Source organism: Montipora capricornis, chromosome 3 (genome assembly GCF_036669925.1).
Source record: "Montipora capricornis isolate CH-2021 chromosome 3, ASM3666992v2, whole genome shotgun sequence".
NCBI lineage: Eukaryota > Metazoa > Cnidaria > Anthozoa > Scleractinia > Acroporidae > Montipora > Montipora capricornis.
In genome coordinates, this window is record NC_090885.1 from 16,028,043 (window position 1) to 16,039,316 (window position 11,274).

General features: G+C 38.3%; 1 protein-coding gene across 1 annotated transcript in view; it reads left to right on the forward strand.

The window, feature by feature from the left end:
* Positions 1–1,633: 1,633 nt before the first annotated feature.
* LOC138042396 (superkiller complex protein 8-like) overlaps positions 1,634–11,274 on the forward strand; it is a 12,177-nt gene continuing 2,536 nt past the window's right edge. The window contains exons 1-9 of the mRNA XM_068888275.1: positions 1,634–1,756; positions 1,906–1,939; positions 3,252–3,357; positions 4,224–4,309; positions 5,334–5,420; positions 8,024–8,172; positions 10,115–10,208; positions 10,799–10,892; positions 11,093–11,185. Coding sequence (XP_068744376.1) covers positions 1,754–1,756; positions 1,906–1,939; positions 3,252–3,357; positions 4,224–4,309; positions 5,334–5,420; positions 8,024–8,172; positions 10,115–10,208; positions 10,799–10,892; positions 11,093–11,185 — 746 coding nt within the window. The 5' untranslated portion in view covers positions 1,634–1,753. The remainder of the gene's footprint in view (positions 1,757–1,905; positions 1,940–3,251; positions 3,358–4,223; positions 4,310–5,333; positions 5,421–8,023; positions 8,173–10,114; positions 10,209–10,798; positions 10,893–11,092; positions 11,186–11,274) is intronic.

Below are 11,274 nucleotides of genomic sequence, written 5' to 3' on the forward strand. Positions count from 1 at the left end.
GAGACGAGAATTACAGCGAAATGAAAGCACAACTTTGTCGCGAATTTTCTATGATAAAAGCTTGTTCAGAAATCCAAAATCTAAGTTAACAGCACACACCAGGCCTACTCCTGAGTATCTGGCTGAGAAATCATTTCCTCTGACCGCGCTTCAGCCATTCGATGAGGGCCAGTCTCGTGCTTCTTAAGTTGCCTCGCTCATGCCCAAAAAGAATTCTGGGTAATTCTGCCATTCCATGACGAGGGAAGACTCCCGATTCTCATTTCATAGTTTTTTTATAAGTGTCGGGCCACCCAGTCCTACCAGCAAAATAACGCATCGATTGAAGGTTTTAGCTTTCAAAACTTAATTGCCCAGATTGTGTCAGTAGGTCCTGGAATTCGTCCACAGAAAGGCCAGAGAGACAACTTCACTCCTGAACCGCCATGTTTACAACAGAGCATTTTAGGCGTCCCAATCTGCATGAAACCATCTCTCGCCTCTGTTTTCTTTCAAAGGCTTGCCTTTACCCACATTCTAGCTTAATGATGCTAGCCTGGTGGCTTCTGTAGACGAAAATGGCCCGAAAAGGTACTTATGATATGATTACCTGCTAGATTTGATGACATTTCGCACGTGACGCTCTAACATGAGCCCACATATTCTGAATACAGCATATGTTTCAATGAGATCTTCCTAGGTACCTCATGTATCCCTTATTACAGTGTATTCAAATTATAGTGTATCCCACGCGTTTATTATAGAGTCTTTAAATAATTAGCCCTATATACCCATGTATATGTTAATGGTTGAAATTAAATTCAGGTCCATTGAAATCAAACTAGGTGAAAATAAATCAAACTAGGTAAATTTAATTAACGTAGGTTATTTATCAACTGTTTGAAAAGGGATTTTTTTCATGGGGTGTGGTTTTTTAGGGGGGTTGAAAACAAACCAAAAAACCAAAAAATCGCCTTTTTCTCCTTCCACTTTCCTCTCTACTCTCTTCTGTACTCTCTTCTGTCTGTCCCTATCCCTCTTAATTAATTAACCTTCCACCTGATGTACCCTTGACCCATTCAATTCCAATAAGTACACGAGAGAAAGAGATCGCTTTGAACTGCCCTTACCGAGTCTTGAACCAGTCATCCCTTAATATTGAGGCCTTCGCCGTAACTAATCGCTAAACCCCAGAGGACTTGGACAAGCAGTCATCATTAGTTTTAACAGCAAATACTTTTCTCCTGGTGCAAGAGGGACCAGACTCTTCTCGGTCATAGTAAATTATGCAAAAGTTTACTCGTGCGCAATGCGTGGCCCTGTACGGTTCGTAAAATGGGTAACACAAGTTGCGTTGATTCAGAGATATTCTACCAAAAATTGGGTGAAGTTAAAGCTTCCGAAAAGACAAAAGCAAGCAAAAGAACCCTTTTTATTGACGACAGTTAACTTTTACAACGATGCAGTGACGTGGTTAGAAATATGTAATGAAGACAGCAAGGACAAAACCAGAGAGGACCCTGGGAACGACGTTGGTCACATACATATTCGCGGTTTGTTTATACAAAAAGTCACGTGATACTACACATACTACACGTGAAAACTGATGCTCAAAACACATTTTTACTACGTACCTTATATTTAAATACATAACAATAAGGCATACATGAAGTTCTTACCGATGCGTTATTGTGACAAACGCTGACTTGAGCCCATGATTTAAAATGGCGTCAGCTTGGATAACTGCAGCTTGATCCTCGCTTAATTTAAAACCATGGTCAGTGCGATCTTCAGTTCTTCTTTTCTGTGTCAATGTCATGTTAAGCTTGTTTTTTTTTTTGACGTGAAAACAAATTAAATACAATAATAGGAACATCAGTGACCAATGTCCAAATTACAGCAAGCTTGTTCTCTTTCTGTCTGTAGTCACAATACAGTGTATGCTTCAAGCACGAACAAGGTGAGTTCATTTTTTTTGTTTAGCAAAATTCCCCAATCTGTAAGATCATGACTTCTACCAAATATTACAAAATGTAGCCAAAGCAGACTGACATTGTACTTCCAGCCTTGTCACACTTTCTTTTATTAACATTAGCAGTAATAGTACATGTAAGTTAATTAACAAGTATTCCTCGAGCCCGAATGGGCTATGAGTCAATAGCCCATGAGGCCGAACGCCTAATGGGCTATTGACTCAGAGGCCATGAGGGCGAGAGGAATAATTGTTTTAGTAAAATCCAACTAGTTGGTCAAAAAAATATCGAGACAAAACATCTTTCGCCAGTTAAAGCTAGACTTTAATTGTTGTTTTGGTTTTCAAAGCCGGCGCTTTTCGCTACTAGTGGGCTATAACAAATAGCCTACTAGTAGCTCAACCAATCAGAATGCAGCATTGATAATAGACCACTAGTTGGATTTTACTAATACTTATAAGTACAACTTCTTCATGAGAACTTTGAAAGAATGGAGCGCTTTACCTTTCTTTTTATTAGATCAGCCTTCTGTGGACACAAGCCGTCACAGAGGGACTGTCTTAGTTCCTTTCAATTCGCGGATTTTGCTAAATGTCTATTTTACGTAATTAATTGTTATATATAGTTATGTTTGATATTCACAATGATGGGATACCTTTGTGAATTATGATGTATAAATAAATTATGATATAGGGAAGATATCGTTGATGTCACCTATTATCTTAATGTGCCAACCAGAGCCTCACAGAGCTAATCGGCTAATACTCAATGTTGTAGCCAATTCAAGCCCCTTGCAAATAAAACGTTTTGTTCCAGGTATTTCCATATCATTTAAATATGAATTCGCCATTATCATGCAAATACAATACACAAAGAATCTTAATCCCGGGAGACTTGACTTGGATACAACATACATTGAGTTAGGCGATTAGGTCTATTGGCTATCGCCACAAAGGGTCTTTTGTTCCTCTGGTTGGCACATTTGAATAACAAAAGCAGTGTTTGTAAACAGTATCTTCCCTATATAAATAGACGATTCTCATAAATGTGCAGGAAGATCAATCATCATTAATTAAAATACATTTGTTTTTATCTGATGGAGCTTGTAGTACTCTTCGATTTTACAGTTTCTTGGAGGTGCTACCATTCCTTGTTGGATGAAATTTTATGTACATACTTTTTTGTACAGTTCTTGCAATAAAAATAAATCTCTGCTCTTTGTATGTAAAGGTAGAATATAAAGCAAGATTAAGGAGCTTTACTACCCATAGTTGAAAACCAAACAAAAAATTATTTCAGCTCATGAAGACAGTATTTGGACAGTCGCTTGGGGAACAAGTGACAAAGATGGGATGGAAAACATTGTCACTGGTGCCGTTGATGATATGGTCAAATGCTGGAGATGGTCAGTGTTGTAAAATAATTTCTTGTATTTATGTCTACAGCACAGTCATATCAAATACGTATTTGTTTCATTAAGGGCATCTAGACTACTGAAACTTTTGAACACTTGCTCTTCTGTGAATGAACAGTGTATTTGTATGGTAATGTAAAAAATTATGCAAATCGCATTCACTTTGTAAAACAAGGTTGTGCACTTTCTAACTCAGTTTTCTGTAATAATGCAACATTTGGGCTTGTAAACTTACTACATTTGTAAATAATTTTAACATATCTTTTTAAAGATGGTTCTCAAAGGGAGCATAGGATGTTCATGTGCTTTTTGTTGTGACTGTCAGCTCCTTGACAGCAGGAAGCTCTAATTGCTGACAATTACTGTAACTTAGCCATGGCCCTCCACGGACAGTCATTGAGACACACGTAACTCATCCCTTGGCAATGGCAGCAGAACAGAAGATAGCCTGCGTGTAGCCATACCCTAACCCTGTTTTTCTTTCGGGGGGAGGGTGTGGCCACACATAGGCTAAAGAGAAGAACACAGGAGGTGCATGAGTCAGAAAAGCTCCTCAGATGGCAACATTGCCTTCTCACTTAGAAGTGATGAGATCCAGGCTTTCCTCATGATAAGATTGATTTCTCTATCAACGTTTTATTGATCCCCCTGATCATGAAGTATACCAGGTTTTTTTGGGTCTTGACTTTGCATGTCATTTTGCAAATCCTGGTCAAATAAATTTTGACACAATCAAAATGCTATATCTCTGGTAAGACTAATGACATGAATATATAGGGCAACAGCAACTGTATCGCCAGTAGATTTTTATCCCTGTATTTTGATGTTTTTGAACTTCTTTCATTGTTTACACACAGGAATGAAGACAAACTTGAACCCAGGTTTAACTTTGAAGGACATCAACTTGGAGTGGTGTCAGTGGACATTAATTTAACAGGAACACGTATCCTTTATACTGGACTTTGTTCATCTTAATTAGGGGTAATGAATGATAAAACCCGAGATACTGAGACCCTTGTTTGCAAATCCAAGACTGAGACCACAACATGCAAGACTTCACACCAAAGTAAATGCAATATGAACGAGACTTCGCGACTCTTCGCAAAGGCAGTTAAGATTTCAAGATTGGATGAAAAGTTTGCGATGGCCAAAATTTTGGAGGTACCAGTTTCGCCACCCCTCTAATTCAGAGCTTCTGTAAGTGACGTGGAGCAAATAAGCCACCATTGAGAAGAAAAAAGTTATTGTTTGTTAATTACAGTAATATAGCTTTGACATAACAATTTTGTTTGTTTTTTCACATCCACCAAGTGCAACACAGGGCAAACAAAAATAATAATAACCATAATGTTGGTGTGGTCTAGTGGTTTTGGAGCAAATGGGTTTGCATGCCGTTGCCCTGGGTTCAAATCCCTTTCTAATTGTAGCTTCTGGTTTGGATTTGTTTCTGGTTGCCCTACATTAAACTCTACCAGTGACACTTTGTGAATAGCCAACCTCCTGCAGGTTGGGGTTCTTAATCATGTTTCTGTTACTGTAAGTTTGAATTGTTTCTTTTAGATTATTAAAAGTGGGGTGCCTGTGAACTGCACGTAGCTTGATATAGCTATTCCACTTCCACTATAAATTTAGCTATATCGTCTTGTTTTTCTTTTCTTTCGAAAGTTGACTAAAATAATGTGACACTGCCCCTTGAATAACCCTTAATCTTGCTTTACCTTTTAGCTATGGGTAGTTTGACCTCTCTCATGTTAATCTAACACTCCATAAACTGGGCCAAGTACATGTATTCCTGGTGATGTAGTCAAGCTTAAGGCATTATAAAAAAATTAATACCTTGTACTCAACGCTGCATCAGATTGTGTTTTTCCTTGCCATTCTTTGCAAGAACATTCCAACTTACTGATCAGCAGGTTACAAATTAAAGTACATTTAAAGTGTTTAATCCTTAACCATGACAAACAAAGTTGCAGCTTCAAGTTCACTGGACAGTCATATCAGAATATGGGATTTAGAGACTGGAAAGCAACTGAAAGCCATTGACTGTGGACCAGGTGCATACTTTTGTTAAAGAACTAAGTTACACCTTGATTAATCCTGACCAAGTCTCAACTTGGTCAGGATTAAAATCATTTTTAGAAGAAGTTAAACAAATTAAGGGGGACTGATATTTAAAGCAATTAGGTATCCACAAGGTTATATTTTAATCTGTATTTTGCTTGAGATTTTTTTTTTTTGAGGGGGAGGGGAGGGGAGGGGGTGGTTTCTTCTCATCCCATTTTAATTTTAAATGTTGGTACACACCGAAGTCAGTCAATTTGATCATTTTTGCACAGTTGATTTGGCATAATAACATAAAACCATGCATATATTGATGGCATGTGTAGCAAGCACTACAAGGGAAGTGGAATGGAGGGCATGTGAAAAAGGAGGAATTTACATGTAGAACTACCCAAATAAAAGGAAGGAGGAGCTTGCGCCTCTATCTCATCTGCTGATTTAAAACTTTTGAGATAGAAGTAAAAGCAAGCCTGATTTGGTTTTTGTTAATTGCTTCGTTGCTGAAGAAAGGAACAACAGCCTCTAGATTTTTACTGGAGGAAAGAATGAATTTTACTGCTAATATCCATTTGACACTGAGGGAATTTTCACCCCTGGAGGACCATTGATAATTGATATTAGTAAAATCCAACTAGTGGTTTATTATCAATGCTGCGTTCTGATTGGTTGAGCTACTAGTAGGCTATTTGTTATAGCCCACTAGTAGCGAAAAGCGCCGGCTTTGAAAGCCAAAACAACAATTAAAGTCTAGCTTTAACTAGCGAAAGATGATTTGTCTCAATATTTTTTTGACCAACTAGTTGGATTTTACTAAAACAATTATTCCTCTCGCCCTCATGGCCTCTGAGTCAATAGCCCATTCGGCCTTCGGCCTCATGGGCTATTGACTCAGTGCCCATTCGGGCTCGAGGAATAATTGTTAAATGGCACATTATTTTCTATATCTCTTCGTGCCATTCTCTTTCCATCCTCTTTGGTTTGCTGCTAAAGCTCTGACAGTCGTCCATGATTGCCACCCAGCTACTCTTCTTTTGTTTTCAACCATTCTCCTCCATGTTCTTTTTGGTCGACCTGGTCTCCTCCTCCCCTCTGGCCTCCACGCCAATGCTGTAACACAGTGCTCCTCTCTGTTCTTCCTCAATATATGCCCAATCCAATTCCATCTTCGGCGTCTGATCTCATCGCTCGTTCTGTTCACTCCTGTGGTCTCCTGGATTTGTTGGTGCGAGATGGTCTGTGGCCATCCTATTCTCAGTATGCATTTCATGCATTTGTATTGGAAAGCGTCTAGCTTCTTTGCTTCTGTTTTTGTGAGTTTCCAAGCTTCGCAGCCATACATCAAAACTGCTCTGACAATTGTTTTGAACAATTGAACTTTCGTCTTCCTGCTAATTTCGCTACAGTCCCAAATTCTTCACAACCTGTAGAAAGTTTGTCTGGCTTTACTTACTAGTCTCTGTTGTATATCTTTGGTCGCCCCGCCTTCTTTATCCAGCAGTGCCCCTAGGTACAAAAACTCCTCAACGTCATCTACCTGCTCGTCATTTACTTTTATTCTTTGGTCGTTTCTGGCATTTATTCGCATAACTTTTGACTTCTTCGCATTGATCTTAAGTCCTACTCTGGCAACTTCATTGACAAGCCTACTGGTCTTATCTTCTATGTCAACATATCTAGATGACAATAAAGCAATGTAGTCTGCAAAGTCAAGATCTTCTAAGACTGAGGTGAGCTTCCATCGTATGCCAGTTCTCCTACCCTCTGTAGTTCTGTTCATGACCCAGTCAATTCATAGTAAGAAAAGAAAACCTGACATGGTGCACCCTTGTTTTACTCCAGACTGAACTTGAAACCATTCTGTTGTTTCACCTTCTTCCATGACTGCGCATTCAAAGTTGCTGTACATTGCTTTTATCAGACTGATAAGCTCTTCTGGGATTCCATATATTGACATGATGTTCCATAGACTTTTGCGATGTATAGAATCAAATGCTTTCTCAAAGTCTATGAAATGTGTGTACAGATGTGCATTTCATTCATTGACTTGCTCCATTATATTCCTGAGAGTAAAAATCTGTTCAATGGTACTTCTGTTCTCTCGGAACCCTGCTTGTTCCTTCCTCAAGATGTTGTCAACTCCTTTTTTAATTCTACTTATCAACACTCTGCCAAAGATCTTACTTATGACTGGTAAAAGTGTGATACCGTACCCCTCCAGTTTGTACACTCACGTAAGTTACCCTTCTTGGGTAACTTTACTATTAGTCCTTTGCTCCAGCTTTTTGGTGCTACACCCTCTTCTTTCACTTTGTTGAACAATTTTGTCAACTCCTTTGCTCTCTCTTCCAAATCTGTCTTTAGAAGCTCTACAACTACGCTATCATGACCAGCTGCTTTCCCACTTTTCGTTGATTTTATAGCATTTTTCACCTCTGTTGGTTGGAATGCTCCGATGTCAAACTCTCTGTCATTTTGCCTTGTTGCAATTTCATGTGGCTGTATGGGCACATTATTTTACATGTGTTTATTTTAAGGCAAGAAACAATGAAATGATGCACATATTATTTACTGCCTAACATTTTACTGGTGTTAACAGTGGATACATGGACAGTGGCATTTTCACCAGATTCAAGGTTCATTGCTACAGGCAGTCATGCAGGAAAAATTAACTTAATAGGAGTGGAAAGTGGAAAGAAAGAAAGTGCTTTGGATACAAGAGGAAAATTTACCATGAGTATAGCCTATGTGAGTAGTTAGTTACTGAAGACAAATCAAGCACTGTAGCTAATGGCATATACTTTAAGGCTGGTTTTTTCAAGCAATGCAAGCACAAGTCATAGAATAAACGACATGTGCAGATGCATAAACTTGTGTTTAATCACAGACTCTTATTTAATGAAAGGTTCTAAGAATTAAAATGTGACTGATGAAAACCAGCCCTTACCAAATTACCTTATGTCGAGGGGGTTTCCAGGAGAGTACTTACTGTAACTCAAGTAATCAGTTTAGCCTGTCCTTATACATGATGATCAATTCAATGGGTCCATTGACATCAAAGCAGTACAAATACATGAAGCCTGCACTAAAAGAAGTAACTTGCAACAATAATATTGGCCACACCTTTTAATACCGAGGTTGAAGGAGAGTATGGCCTAAGATTCTTAGTGTGTGTCAGTCTCTAACGTAAAGATACCGGTACATCGTAAATGATGTGGAACCAAAGAAATTGTGGAAAAAACATTTTGGTTTAATACTCAAATTATAAATTATTATTGGATATCATTTGCTCCTACATGTTACATGTAGCTATTAAAATTTAATTTTATATTTTTGAGTTATTTGTGTTTCCTAAATACATTCTTTTCGGAGAACTTAAAATAATTGTTGGTCATCCCTGCAGCTAGTATTAAGTAGTAGTAGCAGACAGTGTCCCTGTTTACCCTGTCATTGCCCTGTCAGTGGGTTGACTTATTAAACAATGGTGCCTACTATTGTTATTGCACATACCTTCTGTACATCTCGAAATCCTCTGAATTCCTATGGGTGGTGCTTATTAAATACAGGCTGGGATATTTTTTTGTGGTTCAAAAGTATGCGCAGAAAGCAGGACTTAGCATGTGCTCTTTGTATCCAAAAAGAAAATCAGGGTTACCATGCATTTTTCAGATATTTAATTAAGCTTCAATTTGGAAAAGAATGCCGTAATGTTTGCTTCGTATTTTAAAGCTTTTTACAAATACTGTTGGTTAATTATCTTCAAAAAATGTGTGGTTACCCCCAATTTTCTTTTTGGATTTCAATAACCCTTGTTAAGATCTGCTTCTCCTGCATATTCTGAGCAAACTGTGCAAAAATTCCTTTGAATAATTAGGCACCATCCTTAAGAAAGCTGCTGGTAAATGTGCTGAAGTTAACAAGGATCGCAGTAAAGACCTACGCTAAGCATTCTTTTGTTTTTTGGTGGCTGAGTCCTCTTTCAAGATTTTTGAAGGAAATGTACATTTGAAGTGCAGGTTATCGACAAAAGATAGAAGTGATCCTTGCCTTTAACTGAAACGATTGTCACTTTACAGAACTTCAGGCAGTTTCAACGGGATTCAAACCCATGACCTCTGCAATGCTGGTGCAATTCTCTGCCAACTGAGCTACATTGTATGAAGCCTGCCACCCCAATTGGGGGCAGGTCAATTTGCTGGGCTCATGTCACAGTTCCCCTGAAAGGACAGATGGTTCTGTACTCTGCTCCAAGAGGTTTTTCTTCTGGTTTTCCCCTTTCCCCAAAAACCAAAGTCTGATTTGATTTCATGTTCATGTTGAAACTGAGTTGTGTAGCTCCTAGGTGACATGTGGTTAAATAAATATCATCAAGTATAATTGTTTGAGATGCAGGTTATAGACAAAAGATAGAAGTGATCCTTGCACTTACAGTGCGACGCGCCTTACCGTGGCCACCCAACAAACTTTCACATTTGACAATTACGTGTAAGTACGTCAATTCAAACAACCCATTCAACGATGCTCAACTACACCCGTGCACACTTTGCAAGGACGGGTGACTGTCAATCAAATTCACTCACCCTGATTGGCATATAAGTTTTAAAAAAACCTTGTTAGGTGGCCACAGTAAGGCGTGTTGCACTGTAACTTGAAATTGTAATAAGTGTTGAGTTGTGTTTTGAAATTTCAGAGTCCAGATGGTCATTACATAGCTTGTGGTGCCATAGATGGAATTATTAATATTTTTGACCTTACAACTGGAAAACTATTGCATACTCTTGAGGGTAAGAAAGGGTGATTGATTTGTTGTCAGTGTTTGTCCCTGTGCATTCAACAGAGCTCATTATCTGTAAATGTTCCGACTTCAGTGGTGCAGTATACACGTATCGTTGGTAAGTCAAACAAACCACAGCACAGGTCTAGATCTTACAGGTCTTTTATTCACTGATGAGAATTCATGTGACATTCAATGGGAAAAAGTTGGTCATTTGATGTAGTGGGTCAAAACTAGGGAAACTTACCACTGGTGACTACAACACGCTTTCAGTCAAAGACATGGCAAAACGTAAGCGTTCACAAAAGTGATTAGGCTAATACGTCATTCCAAAGCCTCCTATTTGGACTGTACTTGATTTCAATTATCACAAGTGCAATTACAAGTACAGTAACTGTTGTAGTCTGGTCAAATCAAATCATTCTAATTTGAAATCTAGTCTATTCTAGTCAACTTTTAGTCCAAGGAAAGCCAAGGACAGGACATAGTAAGGTATTGTTCAATCAAGTCCAGTCCAAATTGAAGGTTTTGGATATTATAAGTATGTGTACTTAAACATAATAATTATTAAGAAGAATTTGTATTTACTCTACCCTACAGGTCATGCCATGCCTATCAGATCACTTACATTTTCGCCAGATTCACAGCTGCTCATCACAGCTTCTGATGATAACCACATCAAGATATATGACGTGTACCATTCCTGCTTCCTGTATTTGCCTCAAATTTTGATGGGTCCATCAAATAAACTAAATTATTTCCCAATTGGTTAATGTTGATATCTCTAAATCATTTATAAACTGTTTGACATTGTTTGGATTTGAATGACGAGTCTTGTTTATTTTTTCATCCCGTTGTTTGTTTGTTTGTTTGTTTGTTCTTTTCTCCCAACAGACAACATGCAAACTTAGCAGGAACTCTCTCTGGTCACGGCTCCTGGGTTCTTGGTGTTTCCTTTTGTCCAGATAACACACACTTTGTTTCAAGGTACTCTTTGTTTTCCATTCTTTTGCCTTTAGGTTTTTCCAAAAGTTCTGTCCAAATCTTAAGTATTTTTATGACACAAAGAACTTGTG